Source organism: Arachis duranensis, chromosome 2, assembly GCF_000817695.3.
Source record: "Arachis duranensis cultivar V14167 chromosome 2, aradu.V14167.gnm2.J7QH, whole genome shotgun sequence".
NCBI classification, from domain to species: domain Eukaryota; kingdom Viridiplantae; phylum Streptophyta; class Magnoliopsida; order Fabales; family Fabaceae; genus Arachis; species Arachis duranensis.
The window spans coordinates 89,360,292-89,381,458 of NC_029773.3; the positions used below are offsets into that span (position 1 = coordinate 89,360,292).

The 21,167-nt window shown below is 38.2% G+C and overlaps 3 protein-coding genes and 1 non-coding gene across 4 annotated transcripts in view; 3 read left to right on the plus strand and 1 right to left on the minus strand.

The window, feature by feature from the left end:
• The window catches only part of LOC127744778 (protein WHAT'S THIS FACTOR 1 homolog, chloroplastic), a gene marked incomplete at its 3' end in the record, with an annotated part of 80,851 nt that overhangs the window by 1,451 nt on the left and 58,233 nt on the right, over positions 1 to 21,167 (plus strand). The window contains 1 exon segment of the mRNA XM_052257071.1: positions 1,310 to 1,395.
• Positions 1,839 to 3,638, plus strand: LOC107475887 (protein WHAT'S THIS FACTOR 1 homolog, chloroplastic; the record flags this gene model as incomplete). The annotated part of the gene is given in 2 exon segments (XM_016095557.3): positions 1,839 to 2,053; positions 2,271 to 3,638. Coding segments are annotated over 2 exon segments (762 nt in total), but the record flags the coding sequence as incomplete, so codon positions are not given.
• LOC107475885 (protein VAPYRIN-LIKE-like) lies at positions 6,317 to 7,947 on the minus strand. Its single transcript, XM_016095556.3, has one exon. It carries the CDS (start codon positions 7,741 to 7,743, stop codon positions 6,346 to 6,348), a length of 1,398 nt encoding a protein of 465 aa, XP_015951042.1. The 5' UTR covers positions 7,744 to 7,947; the 3' UTR covers positions 6,317 to 6,345.
• TRNAA-UGC (transfer RNA alanine (anticodon UGC)) lies at positions 11,739 to 11,811 on the plus strand. The gene has a single exon. It is a non-coding gene; the product is annotated as a tRNA-Ala (tRNA).

The following is a 21,167-nucleotide window of genomic DNA, read 5'->3' on the forward strand; positions in this document are numbered from 1 at the left end:
GAGCGGTTCGATGACCGGTCCGGTTCTTAGAACCTTGGAATTGATACTTGTTTGTTTTTAGTGAGTTTGTGAAGACATGCTTTTGAATTTATAATTTTAAGCTTATTTTTTCTAATTTTATATTTATATTTAATTATGCCGGATCAACTGGATCAACCAGTAATCCACTGGTTGAACCAGTGACCCACTCGTATAACTGGATCGATTACCGGTTCGGTTTTAATAACTATGCCTTTTTTAAATCAAAATTCACTGGTTCGATTTATGATGGGACTGAACTTTCTCTCTCCTATTTTAGTAAATCGAATTGGGTTAATTCGATTTACTTGGATGCTTGCCAAATTGAATAGGTTAATTTGATTTACGTGTAAATGTTTAAATTGAATTATCCTGATTCGATTTATATAGATTTGTTTAGGACAGATGTGTAACCATTTTCTATTCACAACATTTGTGTAAATTTGATCTCCAATCAATTTATTTATGTAAATTATCCTATTTATTATTCTTTTCCTATTACAAAATTTACTCTATAAAATATTCTTTTTACTGTACCAATAATATGTATTATTTCCGTGTATATTTTTTATCTTTGTTAGTTGTGATGGTGTTATGTTTATGGTGACTGCAGGTATTAAGTAGAGTACTTGCATACTTGTAATAATGTTTCTATTTTAAGTAGTTAAAAAAGATGTAGCATCACTTTGTGTAATTTTCATAATACAAGATACAGGAGAGGAAGTTGATAAGGGAGGAATGGTGGGTTGCAAATTTGAAGGGAAACAATTTGGATACCTGACTTGAAGAGAGGCAGGGACTAAGAACTAACCAACTCGCAAAGTAGATAATGGAGGAACAGGAGCAGCTTAAAATAAGTTTCAAATCAGTATCATTTATGAAGAATTATTAATATTCCATGTGTAATAGGTTAAAATTAAGGCGATAAAGTTCAGCATATCATAGGAGGAATGTTGACCAAATAAAGTTATGGTGTTACTATTAGCATGGTTTTGCTTATTCCATAAGAAAATCTAGGCATCAAATTGAAGTGTGGAAGTTGACTTATAATTAGAATTGATTTTTCAACATTGAAAATAGAAATGAGTTGATAGTTAGGTTGATTGATACATAATGGTGAAAGTCTTTTGTATTGACCAGTTTTTTTAGACATTAGGATATGTACTATTTTATGCCTTCTATTGATTCTTTATTTGTTCATTCAATATTGTTTTTTGCAATGCTGAATTTGTGATCACAAAGATCCAACCTTCTTTTAAACTCATTAATTTTATTTTATTTATTCTGGAAGGAAAATTATCTAGATGGTTGCTGTTCTACTTGGAGCAATCACATTTGGCCTTGGGACTTGGCAGATTTTTCAGGAGACAAGATAAGGTGTGTTTTTTCTTATACTTAGCTGAGCACCAATATATATATATATATAGGTGCTCAGCTAAAAGAGTTTCACAATGTCATTTAAATATCCGACTATATTCTTCACTGTTTATTTGTATGACAATAGTGCATAGTTTTATATGGAAAGTGTATTGAGATTGAATTCAAATGTGGCACATTGACTTTGTGATTTCATTTTGCTTCATCATTTCATTACGGTGAAGATCTTTTCTCTGTTTCTAAACCCCCCCCCCCCCCCCCCCCCCCCAAAAAAAAAAGGTCATAACCGAGTATTATGCTACTTGCTGCCATGTAGTGTGTATGTAATTGTTGGTTGGCTAATTGAAATGCATGGTAGTAATGAGAATTGTACGAGAAAAGGGCTAAACAAGGGAGGATTTTGTTTACATAGCTGGTTTATGTATCACTTAAGAAAAGTGAAAAATCTTAGGAAGTTGCTGATGCTGTCTGTTGATTGCCGGGTACCCCTGCAGACTCTCGAGTTTGTTGGGCCTGAATTGGGCTTGCCCTGTGATTTCAGGGAGTCTTTGGTTCCTAAGTACCCTCATTTTTTTTCAGTGAAGCGTGTTGCTGGGAAGGAATGCCTTGAGTTGGAGGATTGGGACTCCTCATTAGCTGTCACTGCCAGGGAAGCTAGGTACTTGCTCATTTGTGCATTATTGCTTTTCATCGATTTTGAAGGTGAAAAGAATTTGCTTTTCGTTTGAAAGAAAGCTGTGATGCTTGCTTCTTGATAACATTTTCATTATTAGCGGCACCAACTACATAAATTAACTAACCAAAATAGCATAGTAATGGTTTGATTAGAATTTATTTTAAGCACACATCAGCTAGCTAATCCAATTATCACTTAGGTTGGCACAGGAAGGAGTTCTGAGCGCGAACCAAAGTGGGGTTCGGATAAAAGTAAGGATTTCAAAAGATGGCAACTATATGGGTCCCTTTGCTTTCAAAATGAATTTCCCTCCTGGTTTTAGGCCGAACGTTAGTTACCTTGAGAATCTTGAGAGGTGGCAGAGGATGGATTTTCCTTCTCCTTACTTGAATGCAAGGAGGCTTGACCCTACTGCTCTGGAAACCCGAAAGCGTGCTGTGGCTGTGATTCATGAGCTCTTTAGCTTGACCATGGAGAAAAGGATGACATCTGTGCAGCTGGATGCATTTCAGGCCGAGTGTCGTTTGCCGTCTAAGTTGCTGCTTTGCTTGATAAAGCATCATGGGATATTTTACCTTACAAATAAAGGTGTGAGAAGTACGGTCTTCCTCAAAGATGCATACCTTGGTTCAAACTTGATAGATAAGTGTCCTTTGTTACGGTTTAATGATAAGTTTGCGGCCCTCTCTGGTAGAACAAATATGGATCTGTGCAACAGCAACAGTTCTATAGGGGCCATTGTTTAGTAGTTTTTTTGGTTGTCCACGGTATCTCTCAATCCGGCAGGGCAATGACTAATCTGCTGCGGATCGGAGCTCCATTTAATATTTTGCTGCTTGCCAATGCGTTGTCATATGCATAAGGCAAGATTGGAACCTCTTAACACTTACGCAGACTAGTGAACTAACTACTAGTTTTATTTTTTTGACAGGAGTTAGTTCCGTTGTTTAGAAGTTGAGTTTGGATTTTCAGAAAGCACAAATGTTGCACAAATATTGCATATGTAGAAACTAACATTGAAATTTATATGTTGTAGCAAAAAAGATAAAATTACAGTATTCCTCTTATAACATTACATATTCTTTTTATGCAGTTAAAATAAGTGTTAGGTCCTTGATTAAATTGGTTATCTTTAGCCCAATAACCAAACTTGGCTCAAGGCCAAGAAATGGGTTAGGTGCTGAGTGTCTCCATGTTAGGGTAATATAAACCATGTACCAAATCTTTCTTGTTTTCACCTTACCTCCATTACAAATTTGTAAATTAGAGCACATTCATTCACGTTTCAATTTTATCCAAACTCTCGAGATCTATATGCCTAATCAAAACCATTACCTAATTGAAGGGAACCACGTCTGCACATCACAATCATCACCATGGTCGTTTTCTTTCCATATTTCATCCATTTCGTAATATCTCCATTTGTAATTTTTAACATATTAAAATATCTTATGCAGCATTGATTTCTTTTTTCCATATTTACTCTAATAATAGCAATGTAATTTCTAAGAAAGGTTGTAAATATATTATTAAATAAAATTTGTCTTTTTATATGGATATTAGAACAGATATTATGAAACAAATTGAGTACTTATTTCTATTTTAAGTATCATATCAGTGGCTTGTAATGATCATATATCATGAGAACATGATATATACTTTATTTTTTGGAAGTTCACATAGTGTTTGGAAGCTACATCTGAACCAACGTTTTTTTTTTTCGTAATAGAAAAGTTTATTTACCTATCCGCTAAATGGCTCACAAAAGCCTTATAGCTCAGTAACCATGAAATCTATACATCAATTTTGCAAAACTAAAAACTATAATTTTAATTGATTAGAAATGTAGATTTAATTTAAACTTGATTGTTGATCTAGATTGTAAAAAGTCCCTTAGTGTGGCTATAAATATATACAATGCCTTTATTTTTAATTAATGAAGTTCTTGAATATATAAAAGAGGGAATTCTACCGTACATTTTATAAAGTAACATGTAATTTATCCTATGTGATGTGTCACTTTTTAATTGGTTATTAGGTTAATCATGGTTAGACTATTTTATGATTAAATTAATTTTTAAAATAAATAATTATACAATTTTTTAAAATATTAAAAATTAAAATATGACTTTTTTCCCAAATCATTTTCAAAAGATGTATATTAACCCTCTGCCATGGCTTTCGGCCTTTCGTTCTTCCCCGATTCATTCATCCTCGTTGAGCCTCCCAAGTAGCATCGTCTTGTTGACCGTAATCAAATTATAAGCCAACTGAATAATTAAAAAAATTGATAGGGAGTTTCAAGAACGTAGAGAAGAAAGAAAACCAACCTGTCCAAGCACGGCGAATCAGACTTTGGCCAAGGGTGACAGCAGCGACGGACGAGGACACGACGACGCAAACCAGGAGCCAAAGACGCGATCGTGACTTCTGGACTTTGGAGTTCGGCCGTTCGAGACTTCGGGAGAGGTTGACTAGTGAGAAAGAGTTGTTGAGTGACATTGAGAGAAAACGAGGAAGAAGAATTTAGGATTAGGACCACTGTTTACGTGATTTGGAAAATTAAAAAAATCAATTTCTAATCTTTTAATAAATTATACATTTATCCTTTTTAAAAATTTAATTATAATCTAACTATGGTTAAGATAGTAACTCAAATTAAAAGCAAATATCCAATTAAGATGTGACACAATATAGAGAATAATTTACATGTTATTTTAGGGAGAGCCGGATAAAATTCACCTATAAAAGATTATGAGAAACAAAAAAATGAAAAATTCTATACTAAATTATCCTCCCCCACCCCCTTCCATTTTTTCTTTTTTAATTCTTTTATAGCCTCGTAATACGCTTGAAAATTTATCTTAGTATTGAGTTACAAAGCTTAAAATCAAGTGATATTATTTCTAGGGGTCCAGAATCCAAAATAAAGTTTTAAACTATATATATATATATATTGTACATGAATAATATTACAAATAATTTATTTCATTAGACTCAGAAAAAGTATAGATAGATAATAAAAATATTAAATAATATGAACAATGGATATATCAGATATTCAATTCACTAGGTGTTCGGATGGTTATCCTAATATTAAGATTTAGGTGGATAATTGTAGGGTGCAGTGTATTTTTACTTTATTGGGCTAATTTTAGAGTCCATTGCTCATATTGTTCACAAAAACTATTGTCTACTTAACAAAGTCTTCAACATTTTTTTTTATATAATAGTCAGCTGTTACCTGAAAACAAATTACAGTCAAGCTAAGGAAGTTTTTGCTAAGAGCATAAATTCACAATGGACTAAAAATATATTTAGAACTAGGCTCAACATTAGGGCTTTAATTTTCAAATAGTGGAGAATAACAATCCCCAAAAATCAAGATATGAAAATGGTTTTAAGTTTTAACAATGAAGAGGTCATGGATCTAAGAGAGCATTGTATCAGTTTTTGGCCAGTGTTATTAAACTCTATAGTAGCTCTGCCATGACCCAAAAAAATAAAAAATCTATAGTAGCTCTAACAAATTCCTTATTTCATCAACCACCGTACTTAGGATAAAATTTACAAAGAAAACTGAAGAGGTCCCCTCTTGAATTCAACTTATACATGATATCCCTTTCTCTTTATAGTTATTATATGTTATCAATTATGACTATAAAAATATTACACTATATTTTTCATTAATTAAACTAATTGATTGTATTAAAAACGTACAAGAAAAAAACCAATAAGAAATTCTTAAGTGCACTTAAAATATTGAACTACCTCTTGTATTGTAATTCATTCATTATATACTATTAGTGTTAAAGAGCTCACTTATTAATTCTCTAATCATTTCACTATCTCGTTCATAAGGTTTGTATAGAGAATTAGAGATTAACAAATGAGAAGAGAAAAGAGAGTATTTTTTACTCAAAGCACTAAAAATATGTAACAGTTATAAAATTGGAAGAAAATAGAACAAAATGAAGTATAAATCTTAGTCCATCATACAATTCAAATATTTCCCTTTCCTACAAAATCAAAACTTGTAAACATATCCTAAAAATATCCCAAAAACAACAATTTACAAAATTGATATACCAAATTACAAGAGTGTACATTTTCTTACTCTAAACACATTTAGACATTTGGTTATAAGTGAGAAATGAAACAAAATTTTTCATGGATGAAAATTTAGTGTACAAAATTACATACATAGCTAATCCATAAAAAAAATTTGTACCATTATTCCAACCCTTTCAAAAAAAAAAAGATCTATTAAGAATTTATGATGATGATCTAAGAGTAACATGTTTTTCAAGAGAATCCAAATCAAGAGTTGCAACAACACCTTGGAAGCTCTTAAGGCTAACTTGGGACCCGCCATGACCAATAAGCAAAATAGCAACTTGCAAGTGCCCTGCCTCAACAGCACAATGTAACGGAGTGTAACCTGCATCATCAACCGCGTCAACCCACGCGCCATGATCAACCAACACCTTCACGCTCTTAATCCGACCCTTAAACGCAGCCCAATGCAGCGCCGTCCACCCATTCTGGTCCCTCCGATTGACCCACGCGCCTTCTCCCAACAACCTCTTCAGCGTGTGAACATCGTCCACCCTCGCAGCGCGGAATAGCAAGTCACCGAAACGCAGCGTTTCGGCTAAGTGAAAGTGCTTATTCTCTTCGGCAAAAGAAAACGCCGTTTTCCCGAACCGATTCTTAACGTATTTCACGTTCGAGAATTCTAACAAACACTCAACGGCGTTTAAGTTTCCGTTAGAAGCTGCGAAGTGAAGCGCCGTGGAGCCGTTAATGTCGATGGCGTTAGGGTTTACGCCGATGGAAACGCTGAACTCGATTGCTTCGACGTGGTCGTGAATCGCAGCCACGTGAATAGGCGTTTCGCCGTTACGATTCACTAAATTCACGTCCAATTCGTCACGGAACGAGTCCAATAGAAGCTCCATGAAATCGATTCTGTTCATCGCCGCGGCTTCGTGAAGAACTAGGTCAACCGAGTTTTCAATTCGGGTTCCAGAGTCTACCAGAAGCTTCAGAATATCGAAATTCCCGTGCCGAATCGCGTAAGGGATTAAGGATTTTCCCGTTGAGTCTCTGAAATTAGGGTTCGCGCCGGCTTTGATCAAAACGGCTACGGTTTCTGCGTTTCTTTGTTCAATTGCGGGTTTTATAAGGTTCGTAAGTTGGGGCTTTGTGCATTGGGATAGTGAATTGGTGAAAAGCTTGAAGCTTTCAGGGATTTGGGTACGGTGGGTGGTGATGAGGAATTCGGGGACGGTGGGTCCGACGAGGGAGATGGTCAAAACGGCGTCGCGGAAGACGTGGGGGCCAGGCTTGGAGAAGAGGCGGCGGAGGTCGTCATGGTGGGCCTTTCCGACGGGAAGCATGGCGGTGCGGACGGTGACGGCATCAGGAGGGTCGGAGAGTGGTGGTTGGTGGTGATGAGTGAGTTGGAGAGTGTAATTGGATGATGAGAGTGGTGGGATTATGGAAAAGGGTTTATTGATTGAAAAGATTGATGGGTTTGTTGTTGTTAGTGACACTGCCACTGTCATTGTGTGCATTAGGTTTGTGAGCTTGAAAGTGGAGCTGCACTTTTGTGACTTGATGAACACAACTTCCACTTCATTTCTGTCTGGTTTCACAAGCCTATCCATGTTGTTGGATTTGAGGATTTTGAGTTTGTAGATTGTGTTGTTGAGATTAAGAATTTATGGAGAAATTGTTGTTTTATGTTATTGTTGTGTGAGTTTATATGGTGTTTGTGTGTCGGGGGGATTTGAGTCAATGAATTGGATCATTGGATGAGAAAAAAGTGTGCTTGCAGCAATGGAGGCCCTTGTTTTCTTTCTTTATTTGTGTGTTATTTTATTGCTGGTTTATGGTTGATTGTTTATATCTATTGGACTGGTTTTGATTAATAATATATATACGTTTATATTGTTGTAGCATGCCTGTTGCTTATGGTTTGATGGTGATAGGAAAAGTGTGGGAAAAGGGTGCATTGACAATGAGAAAATGAAGTTGGATGGTGTTTGTGTGTGTTGAGTGTGAAGATCAATATGAGGATGCCATCCATGGATATATGTCATATCAAGACATATTCTCAACCTCAATGCCAACACACAAATATTCTAAATTTTTAAAATAATAAGATTTATAATATCAATTTAATTTTTATATAATTTCAATCTATGAAAGTTTTACATAATTAATTAAACATGTAAAGTCTAAATGCATGAATTTAATCAAATAATGTTTTATATTAATATATTAAAATTAAACTCATAATATTTAAATATTGAAAAAATATAGGGTACTAATATACTATGTGTCAATTTATTGTCAATAATAATTAATTATTATATTTTAAATACATGTATGAAGAGATACATCTAAAAAATCCATCTATAAAGATACTTTAATTAGACACAGTTATAAAAAAGACATTTTTATTAGACACATTCAGTCATTTACAAAGACACTTCCATTAAATACAATTATAAACAAGAGTTGACAAAAATTGATAGAAATACTGTTAGTAACATACCAGAATTGTTAAGTATTTACTACTACTAATATTAGAATTTTGAATTATATTTGATATTTTAATTCGGATTTAAAGTGTCTTTCTCATTAAAAAAAAAATTAAATGATATATGTATACTCAAATATCCAGACACTTAAGGTGTATTTGATTTGTATTAGTATTTTTTTTAATATTTTCTATTTTTAAGATTTTTTGAAAGAAAAAAATAGTAAACTAATAAAATTATACTTGTTTATTTTCACAAAATTTAAAAAAAATAAAAAAAATAAAAAATGCCCGTTTAATATTTTTTTTTCTCTAATGTATATAGTAGGATGCTATTGTTGTTGACCAAGTGGACAGAGCAAAGACAAGGTAAAATGGTGGGTAGTGTAAGTTAAAAGATTAGAACCAATTCAACTGTAATAGAATATTTTACTATGCAAAATCTCCACTAGGTTGATTTTATTATCATAACATGAACTAACAATCTAGCTAGCACGTTTTGTGCCAAGTGAAGACAAGGAATCTAATGTAACCCTCAAAAGATATTCTGTTATGTATACTGTTTTTGGCCGTATGTGAATACAAATACCAACTCTATTATATTTGGATTATAATGGCTACAACTTCGGAGAAACATTTTACGAAAATAATTTATAATGTGGTCGTAATCAGCAACCATGCGTCATTTACTTGTAAGTTTTAGTCATAAAAAATTGCCCCATGATGTTTAATTCAAATAAAAATCAAACTACTAAAGTGAAAGGAATAATTTCAAAATATGAAATAAATTGGGTTCGTCTAGTGGTTAGTTTACTAGTTTGCTTAAATAAACATTAGAAATTCGAATTTTGTCTTATGCATATAGTAATTAATTGGTCGATAATAAATTCTTAAATAGAATACTGACATAAAAATCCAAAATAAAAAATGAAATCAAAACATCATCCACCTTCTTGTGTAACATAACACACAAGTGTTGCTGTAACAATTTTCAATTGCCATATAAGAGTTTGTTAGTATTTTAATTTATTGTACATTAATAAAGATGATGAAATGAAAGCAATAGCAATTAAGCTGACATTTTTGAAGAAACTAGAACTTTGAGAACATCATATTATCTTCAAATAAGTCTTCAATGGCCTGCTTAATTAAGCCTTAAGCCATTCATAAATTGACTAAGAAACAGACGGTCTAAATTCCTAAATAATATATAGGTCCTTGATGGCTATGTAATATAGAATGTCTTGACTCTTGTGGTTACTACATTTTTCTTTAACTGAATTTCCACGATATTTTATTTATAATTTGTGTTAGTTTTTTGTTTCCTTTCCAAAGTATGATTTATAATATGATATTAACACGCGATATGTATTCCATCGTATAAAATATCAAGAGTCTCCTAATAAATCTTATTTGTTTGACCTGATGTATTATGAATTGGCACATTATTATTAATGACTTATTTAACGTAACGATTTGAATTTGGGTGGTTTATTCCAAAAAACACCTTTTTTGAATTATTTATTATTAATATTAAATTTATTTCATAATATTCAATAATGACATGAATTATTATATATAGACCACAAAATTCACCTAATATGAAAATTAATGAGAAGATAATATTAAGAAGAAAAATGATTAGAAGTGTAAAAATAGAAGAAAATGATTAAATTTAAATAATGTGAAAAATAATCAATACATAAAAATGTTGAAATGTAAAAATAGAGGAATATATATAGAAGAAAGCATGCATGCATGAATGTTTTTTTATCATATTATATTTTGTTCCAACTATACAATGAGTTCAACGGCAATCAACAACTTTAAAGGTTTGCACCGGTGTCTCGCGAACCCATAACCCGATTTCTTAAGTTGCATGTATGCCTAATGCATAGATAAAAAATTAAGAGACTAACATAATACATTTTTTTCAATTTCACTAATGTAATTGGAATCTAAAGGCTATTTTAGTACAGCGATTAATATAACGTACCATGACTACCATCTTGAGGCTTTTTTTTTGGACATTCATCTTGAGGCTTAACTCTATTTTTCTCTTTTCTTGATTTATATTATTTTTGCTCTTGTTTATTGACTTAGTGTGGGTGATTTTTTCCTCCAAAGATTAGAGCCTTTGGTGGAGTCCATTTTTTTTTTCAAAAAAGGAAAAGTGTCATTATTGGCTCTGTTTTTTTGCCAATCTAGGCGCATAAAATTTGATATTGGAACTATCTTCTCAAGTTTTATTTTGGTGCAAGAGATTCAAGTAGAGTTTGTATTCTTGTGAAAATTTTTGACTTGGGCAGGTTGGATCAACCTAGTTATCAATTTCATAGTCTTCAATTAACATGTCCGGGGACTATATACAGATAAAAGAAAGTAATTAGAACACAGTTGATTAAACGGACTAATAAGTTAACTATTAGACTAATCTTTTTATTAGATGGATTTGACAACCTCTAATTTTAGGTATTACTACACACTCACTACACACTTATCCACACAACATTAAAGGGTTCTTTTTCAACTTGGTGCATACACCAAGGTTCGAATCCGGATACAGTGTATTAAGAGGCACATGATTTACCATACGAGGCTAATAACTTTTTGTTGTTTTAACTTATAACGCATTGTTGTTTATAATGTTTTTGGTCAAGGGCTTTGCTGTTTAGGTTTTTTTTTGGGTCAGGATTTATTGTTTAGTTTAAAATTGTTTCGGTTTTCCATGTTCTTCATTTTATTTGGGCTACCTATAATTAACACTGGGTTTGTTTTTTGTTGAAGTTGCGTACGAAATTTAATTTTTTGTCTGTAATGTGTCTTGGGCTCTTGGCTTTTGAAGTTTAGTATTTCACGAAAGTCTGACAAAGAGGTAAAGAAAAAAAAGAACAAGGAATCTACTTACAACAGAAAAATCCAGAAATACAAATTCTATAACAAAAAAAAATGAGAACTTCTCGTACAAAGAAATTTATCAAGTGATAAAATAAGAATTAATATCATTAAATTTATAATTTTTTTATCTATTAAATATTGTTATTTTAATTTAATGATGATTAAGTTTTTAATTTTTTAGTTCATCAAAATATCTTATTTTAGAAAGACTCAACATCTGGGGATGTAGCTCAAATGGTAGAGCGCTCGCTTTGCATGCGAGAGGCACGGGGTTCGATCCCCCGCATCTCCACTTTATTTATGAAATTTTCTGTTGACATAAGAGGTAATCTCATTTGATTTTTATACTAAAATATCTATAATCATTTCTTATTATTATTATTACAACCATTCTATGCGATTGTTTTTTGGTAACTAGTGGAACAGCAGAACAATACAAATTTTACCAAGAAGAAAAATGGCACAAGGGTTTTCTGTCTTCTAAGTATTATAATGATAATGATGCATGGTTCATAGCAATGTAGATATTCTCTTCCAATTTTCCGAACAAATACTCAACAAAGCCTCCACTATTTTGGATTTTCTTTAGTCAATTTAGAAAACACATGAATCAAGTGTGTGCTTTTTTGGATCTTGCTTATATTATTCTCTTTACCTTCTTTCCTCTATTATTTTGTTTAATATGTTTAATTTTAATCAACACACAGTGACGGACCCAGCAAAATTTTGTAGTGGGGGCAAAAATATAATAAAATTTAGGTATATATATTGTTCATACCCTGGCCCAACGCAAAGGCCCAGGTCCAACTAAAAGGCCTAATCTGAAGGATTAAGCCTAGCTAAGTACCGACCTCCACGTAAGTAGTCGGTATCAACCACGACTTGGTCTGAAGAAGTCGGATGTGAGATTAGCTGGCAGATAAACACTCATTCAAATGAGTAACCGCCCCTAAAATCTCTCTAACCGCTTCATAACGCCATATCTTAACCTCCCCAAGATAATGGGGACGGTTAGCACCCTAAAGATACGGCACTACTCCAACGGTGGTTATTGGCTCGCCACTATAAATACACTGACATCCCTCAGGTATCTCTAAGTCCAATACTCTCTAGACCTGCTCACACTCTTGCTAACTTAGGCATCGGAGTGTCTTTGCAGGTACCACCCCCCCATTCACCTCACTCGAACAAGTCGGACGGAGTCTCCCGAGTTGCTGATCCACCCGGAGTCCTCCTCCTTCATACATTTGGGCCACCTAGCGCCATCCATCTATTTTAATCTCCGGTTACCCACCGTAACATTGGCGCCATTGCTGGGGACCCGAGAGATCATTCATTGATGGCGGACAGATCCCACGAAGAAGGCCATGCAGAAACAGATTCTGAACAAGAGAATCCAGGCATGGGCAATAATGATGAAGACCTGGCCCTACACCAGGAAGACAACAATCAACATAGAGAGGGTACCTCCGGAGTGAAGAACCCGAAGGTAAATTCCTCAGATGGGCGCGAATCAGAGAAAGGCGGACCAGCCCACGTTGTTGAACTAATGGGATTAGTCCACAGTCGCCTGGAACAATTGGAGCAAGAGCGGGAGAAACAAAAGGAAACTGAAAGGTACCTTAAAGAGGAGATGGAGCGGCGAAAAGAGTTAGAAAGAAAACTCTTACAGCTAGAATCCTCCCTCAAAAGTCACAACTCCCGCGACGAACAAGAAGACCAACTTTTGGGCGGAGAATATCCTTTCAGCGAGGACATAATGATGGCAAAAGTTCCGAGGAACTTCAAAAGCCCTGATATGGACCTCTATGATGGAACCACGGATCCAAAGCATCATCTAAGCAACTTCAAAAGTCGGATGTATCTGGCTGACGCCTCCGACGCTACGAGATGCAAGGCTTTCCCGACCACTTTATCGAAAGCAGCGATGAAGTGGTTCGATAGCCTTCCCCCGAGATCGATCACTAGCTTTGAAGACCTCTCAAGGAAGTTTTTGATGAGGTTCTCAATTCAGAAAGATAAGGTAAAACATGCACCGAGCCTCCTGGGAATAAAACAGGAGGTCGGAGAATCTCTGCGAGCCTATATGGAAAGGTTCAACAAAGCATGTTTAGAAATCCAATACCTGCCCACAGAGGCAGTCATAATGGGGTTAGTCAATGGACTTAGAGAAGGTCCCTTCTCACAGTCCATATCTAAAAGACACCTCGTTTCCCTAAGTGATGTACAAGAAAGGGCCGAAAAGTACATCAATATGGAAGAGAATGCAAAACTAAGGGACCTGAGTTGGCGACCTGGACCCCCTCCCTCAACTAAGGAAAGGGAAAGGGAAGCCAAGAAGAAGGAAGAACTCGGTCTCGAGAGGCCCAGGAAATATCACTCTTATACTCCTCTAAAAACTTCTATAGTGGATGTATATAGAGAGATTTGCCACACTGAAAGGCTGCCACCCCCTAGACCTAATAAAAATAAAAAAGGGGGAAGCCGCAGCGATTATTGCGAGTACCATAAAATATATGGTCACTCCACCAACGACTGTTACGACCTCAAAAATGTGATAGAAAAGTTGGCCAGAGAAGGTCGGCTTGACAGATATCTCATGGAAAGGTCGGACACCCATGGAAAGAGAAAGCGAGATGATATGGATAGAAGAGATCCACCGCCGCAGACTCCAGAGAGACATATCCATATGATCTCAGGAGGATTTGCGGAAGGGGGCTCACTAAATCCTCTCGCAAAAGACATCTCAAAAGAGTATACCAGGTCGGGGAGGAGTCACCCGACCTCCCCACTATCTCGTTCACAAAAGAAGATGGGCAAGGGATAATCCCCGGGCACGATGATCCCGTGGTGATAACTATGATCCTAGCCAACGCCCATCTCCACAGAACCCTAGTAGACTAAGGAAGCTCGGCGGACATCCTTTTCAAGCCCGCCTTCGACAAGCTAGGGTTAGATGAAAAAGAGTTGAGAGCCTACCCCGACACCCTATATGGATTAGGAGATACGCCGATAAAACCACTGTGATTCTTGCCCCTTCACACCACTTTTGGAAGAGGGGAAAAATCAAGGACTCTGAGCATAGACTTCATAGTCATCGATGAAGGGTCAGCCTACAATGCCTTAATTGGCAGGACTACCCTTAATCGCCTTGGAGCAGTGGTATCAACTCCCCACCTTTGCATGAAATTCCCGACCCCAGCCACTCCCCACCTTTGCATGAAATTCCCGACTCCAGGAGGAATAGCAACGGTGAGGGGAGATCAAAAGTTGGCAAGAAAGTGCTACAACGAAAGCCTAAATCTAAGAGGAAAAGGCAAAGAAGTCCACACCATAGAGCTAGGCGGCACAAGGACTAGAGAAGAGCTGCGACCCCAACCGGGAGGAAAAACCGAGGAGATACAAGTCGGTGAGGAGGAAGGAAAAAACACTTACATAGGAGCCAACCTAGGGGAAACCCTAAAACAAAGGTTGGGTGAACTCCTAAGAGCTAATTCTGACCTCTTCGCATGGAAGGCTTCCGACATGCCCGGGATTGATCCCGAGCTCATGTCCCACAGGCTCTCGGTTTACCCAGGGTCCCGACCTGTACAACAAAGAAGACGCAAGCTCGGCCCGGAACGAGCCTTAATAGTAGAAGAGCAAATACAGGCGCTCCTGGAAGCCGGCTTTATTAAAGAGGTCAAATACCCAACATGGCTAGCCAATGTGGTGCTAGTCAAAAAATAGAATGGTAAATGGAGAATGTGCGTCGACTATACCGACTTGAATAAGGCGTGTCCTAAGGACCCTTATCCCCTACCAAGTATTGATACCCTGGTGGATTCCAGCTCGGGGTACCAATACTTATCATTCATGGACGCCTACTCGGGATACAACCAAATCCCGATGTATGAACCCGACCAGGAAAAAACATCATTCATCACACCCAGAGCCAACTATTGCTACGTGGTCATGCCATTCGGACTAAAGAATGCAGGAGCCACGTATCAAAGGCTGATGAATAAGGTGTTTTCTCCCCATCTAGGGAGCCTAATGGAAGTATACGTCGACGACATGTTAGTAAAAACCAAGCAAGAAGTCGACCTCTTATCCGACCTCTCACAAGTATTCAACACCATAAGGTTGCATGGGATGAGACTAAATCCCGCAAAATGCGCCTTCGCGGTCGAAGCAGGAAAATTTCTAGGATTCATGCTAACACAAAAGGGGATTGATTGAGGCCAATCCCGATAAATGCAGAGCCATCCTAGAAATGAAAAGCCCGACTTGTTTGAGAGAGGTTCAACAACTCAATGGCCGACTTGCAGCCCTCTCCAGATTTTTGGCAGGATCGGCATTAAAATCCCTTCCACTATTTTCCTTATTAAGGAAGGGATGCCAATTCGAATGGACTCTGGAATGCGAGGAGGCATTCCAAGAGTTCAAAAAATTCTTAAGCCAACCTCCTATCTTAACCCGACCAACACCGGGAAAAGACCTCGTCCTATACCTATCCGTAGCAAACAGGGCAGTCTCATCGGCCCTGATAAGAGAAGACGAGGTCGGACAACACCCGGTCTATTTCATCAGTAAAGTCCTACAAGGCCCTGAACTAAGGTACCACAAACTAGAAAAGTTTGCCTACTCCTTAGTGATAGCCTCACGAAGGCTACGACCGTACTTTCAGGCTCACACAATAAGAGTCCGCACAAACCAACCCATGAAGCAAATCCTCCAAAAGACGGATGTTGCAGGGAGAATGATTCAATGGGCAATAGAGCTCTCCGAGTTCGATTTGAGATATGAAACTCGGACAGCAATTAAAGCCCAATGCATCGCCGACTTCGTGGCAGAATATGCAGGAGATCAAGAAGAAAAGCCGACCACATGGGAACTCTATGTAGATGGATCCTCCAACAAAACAGGGAGCGGCGCAGGCATAATATTGGTAGATGAAAGAGGAACCCAGATAGAGGTTTCCTTAAAATTTGAATTTCCGGCTTCAAACAATCAGGCAGAATATGAAGCCCTGATAGCCGGATTAAAGTTGGCAGAAGAAGTCGGTGCTACAAAGGTGATGATATACAGCGACTCACAGGTGGTGACCTCCCAAATAAGCGGAGAGTATCAGGCAAAGGACTCTAATATGAAGAGTTACTTGGAAAAAACCTTGGAGCACCTAGGGTGCTTTGCAGAAACCGAAGTTAAACACATAACTCGAGATCTAAATAGCAGAGCAGATGCCCTATCCAAGTTAGCAAGCACCAAACCAGGAGGAAACAACAGAAGCCTGATTCAAGAAACCCTCCAAGAGCCCTCGGTATCAAAAGCAGAAGATAAACAAGAGGTACTTGAGGTAGTCGGTTTAAACCTCGGATGGATGAATCCCCTAGTCGAATACCTGAAATTCGACATCCTCCCTAAGGAGGAGAAAGAAGCTAAAAAGATCCGAAGGGAGGCACAACATTATACTTTGGTGAGAAATGTCCTTTACAGAAGAGGGATATTAGCGCCATTGCTAAAGTGCGTACCGACCTCAAGAACCACCGAGGTGTTGGAGGAAGTGCATAGTGGGATCTGCGGAAACCATCTCGGAGCGAGGTCGCTGGCCAGGAAAGTAATCCGAGCAGGATTCTATTGGCCGACCTTGCAGAGAGATGCCACAGACTTTGTGAAAAAATGCCAACCATGTCAGATGCATGCAAATTTCCACGTAGCCCCACCAGAAGAGCTCATCAGTATCGCTTCTCCCTGGCCATTTGCAAAATGGGGAATGGATTTGTTAGGCCCTTTTCCCCAAGCACCAGGACAAGTCAAGTACTTGATCGTGGGAATAGATTACTTCACAAAGTGGATAGAGGCAGAACCATTAGCCACTATCACCGCTCAAAGAAGTCGCAGGTTCCTTTACAAAAATATCATCACAAGATATGGGATACCTTATTCCATTACTACGGATAACGGAACCCAATTCACCGACGCCACTTTCCGAAGCTTAGTAGCCAGTATGAAAATAAAACATCAGTTCACCTCGGTGGAACACCCACAAGCGAATGGGCAAGCCGAGGCAGCCAACAAGGTCATACTGGCAGGATTAAAGAAGAGACTACAGGAAGTAAAGGGAGCTTGGGCTGAAGAGCTCCCTCAGGTGCTATGGGCTTATAGGACAACCCCCCAATCCGCCACAGGAGAAACACCCTTCCGACTAGTCTAGAAGCCATGATTCCAATAGAAATCAATGAGGAAAGCCCAAGGGTAATTCTCCATGATGAGGTCGGAAATATACAGGGGCACAAAGAGGAGCTCGACTTGCTCCCCGAAGTCCGAGAAGGTGCCCAGATAAGAGAAGCGGCATTAAAGCAAAGGATGACTACCAGATACAACAAGAAAGTCATTCGAAGAACATTTGTCCCGGATGACTTGGTCCTCATCAGAAACGACATTGGAGTCAACAAATCAGGAGAAGGAAAGCTTGCCGCAAATTGGAAGGGGCCATACAAAATCAAGGAAGTGTTAGGGAAAGGTTATTATAAAGTAACCGGCCTGAATGGCACTGAACTACCAAGGTCGTGGCATGCTTGTAATATGAAAAGGTACTACAGTTAAAAGCGAACTCTACTCCCTGATGTACTCTTTTCCCAACTTCATGATTTTTTCCCAAAAAGGGGTTTTTTCTGGAGAAGGGTTTTTAACGAGGCATCATAGTAGAGGCTAAGGGAAATAAGTTGTCAAGACCCTTAGTAGCAAGAAGGTACCTCCACAATTAATAAAGATCTTTTTACTTTACAATATCTCTTATAATATCCTTCTTTATTTTTCTAAGTCTTTCTACGAAACGCGCCGACTTAAGCTCGACAAAACGTGAAAATCCCATGAACCGACCTAGATGGTCGTCAGGATAAAACGACGAGGTACAAGTCGGCGTAAAGAGGTTATATGAGTCGATCGTAAAAACTCGGGAACAATCCGACTCTTAAGTCGAAACGAGAACCCGAGTAAAACGAACTCGGAAGTATTCCGAGTAGAAGAAAAACGCATCGCAAAAATAGCCTAAGTCACGGAAACTCACTAAAGCGAAGTTGAGTATAAAGGATAATGAAAAGAGATTGAAAAACCTAGGATTGAAGGCTGTATAAAAGCCCTCAAGTTAAAAGGTTCGAAAAAACGAGACAAACCAAAGAAAAGGTTTTCAGAAGAAAGATCAAAAGAGTTTTTGAAATATCAAAAACAGAAAAGCATACACGCATAAGGTAACTTAAACCCTTATCCAAAAAAGGGCGTTCGCTTTCTTAAAAACCCTTATCCAAAAAAGGGCACTTATCAAAATATTTTGTTTACGGCCTTAAAAGGCCAAAAAGGATTGTTAGAGCTGCACAAAATAAATAAAAGTTTAAAAAAGGGGAAACTCACAGGCCGAGTCCCCGTATAGCCATGAAAAAATAAAAGTCATCTTTTTAGAGGAGCAGAGGTATCACCACCACCAGATTCAGGAGGAGCACCACTAGGGCCAGGAAGAGAAACTGAAGAGGAAGTCGGAATGACGGTTGAAGAACTCGGAGCATCTTTGGAACGAGGAGGAGACTCAATAATCCTCTGCCCCCGAGTCTTCAGGTCTGACTCAGAAACGACCTCGGGAACAGGAGGATCAACGATGGCGCCGTCAATAACAACTTTGTCAGGATGCAAAGGAGACAGATCCAAGTCAGGAGCAATAATTCTGACCTGCTCCAGAAAAATCCTCCAAGATTCCTCGGCGCCATCGGCAATAGAGTCTTCTAACTCCTCATACGCCTTCCGAGAATTAAACAGGTCAGTTTTCACAGACACATGATCCTTGAAAAGGCTTTGGTAGCTGGCCTGTGCCGTCTTCCTCAATTCTGCTTCCATATTACATTGGGCCTGCAAAGTTTTTCCTTTCTCCCGAAGGGTGTCCCTCTCCTCCTTTAACTTGGCAATTTCTTTCTTCAACTTCCCCTCATGCTCTTCATATATACGGAGCCTCCCCTCCAGCTCCTCGACCTTCGAGGACGCCCCTAAGGAGCTGAGAGGAGCCCTATCAAAGATATCTAGGAGCTTGCCGCAGACCCCCGCCGCCTTAAGACTCTCCTCGACCATGGTGGTAAGGTGGTTCCGAACAGACATATCATCCATGCCTATGCGGGCGTAAGGATAGATATTCTTTCGGACAAAGGCGAGAGCATCCGCCTTAACCTCCCCAGAAGAGCCAGACTCTAGGAGCTTGCGCTTCTTGGGATCGGGGGCAGGTCGGACGACGGGGGACGGTTGAGAGGGAGTTGAAGAAGAAATCACCATAGGATTGGAAAGAGTTCCAACATTACGAGGAGGAGGAGGAGGAGAGATAACCCTGGCAACACCAGATCGAGCGCGAGACTTAGCTTTAGCCTCCTGGACCCTTTGAAAAGATTCTTGAGCGTTTTTCTTTGCCATTTCTGAAAAAGAACACAAACAGCTAAAGAATCAAACAAGTCGGAATATTAGGTCAATAAGTCGGGAATTCAACATACTATAAAACTACCTAGCTGTGATTGGACAAAGGTCGGAGACCCTTGGAGAAACTTTTTGGTATCCAAATAGGGGGCCCTCCCCCAAACTTCTCGGAGGAACCCCACGACAGCAGCCTCTACCTCATCCAGATCATCTAAACTATATTTCTCGCAAGGGGTGGCCTCCAGCCAGTATAAAGGAAAGCGGGGAAAAGAGTTATCATCCAAGAAAAAGGGATGGTGACCCTCTACAGCTTGCACTTTGAAAAAGAAATTTTTAAAATCATGGAAAGATTCATCAAAAAGGGTAAAAATCCTCCGACCTTGTATGGCTCGGAAGGAAACCCATTGTTGTTTATTATTCAGCCCGCTAAAAGGCTTGGTCATATGAAAAAGATGGAAAAAGATCTTCAGAGTAGTCGGGAAATCCAGAGCAAGGCTAATAAATTGGTAAATTTTCAAGAAACCCCAGGAGTTGGGATGAAGCTGGGTAGGGGCAACACGACAATGTTGTAGAACAGACATCTCAAAATCCGAAAAGGGCAGAAAGACGCCCAGACGGGTGATCATGCATTCATACATAAAGAAAAAGTGGGGGGCCGTTTCGCTGGCTCTCCCATGACAAATCCGGTCCTCTAAACTGGGAACTAGCAACTCATATTTAGGCTCATCTTTCTCCGAAGTACAGAGCCGATGATGAGTGCGAAGGTGAGTAATAAACTCCGCATCCACCAACGGCTCTTCCCCCAAAACTGTAACGTCAACCCAATCTACGGAGGCCATTTTTCTTTCTCTAAAGGTAAATGAAGAAAACCTACAAAAGGAAAAAGAAAAAGAAAAAATCAAAAAGGTCTCTAGAGAGGAGAAAAAGAGCCAAGCAAAAACTACAAAACTATTCCTCTACGAAGTCAAGTCATGCAAAGACGAAGAAAAGAAACTAACCTCTTTCTGAAAATGAGGAGGCAGAAGTCTCCGAAGCCCGAAAGTATAGTACGTCTAAACACAGCACGAACAAAGAAAAAGTTTGAAAGATTGCAGAAACGGAAAAATGAAAGAGAGGGAAAGTATTTATAAATACACGAAGGGGCATAATGGTAAAAACGGAGCAGTCATTAATGAGATTGCACCGTTACCAAAGCCCTTAATGCTTCCCCAACAGACA

Bases quoted from the DNA above. Each gene is read 5' to 3' on its own strand.
- LOC107475885 (XM_016095556.3), bottom strand. From the start codon at position 7,743: ATGGATAGGCTTGTGAAACCAGACAGAAATGAAGTGGAAGTTGTGTTC.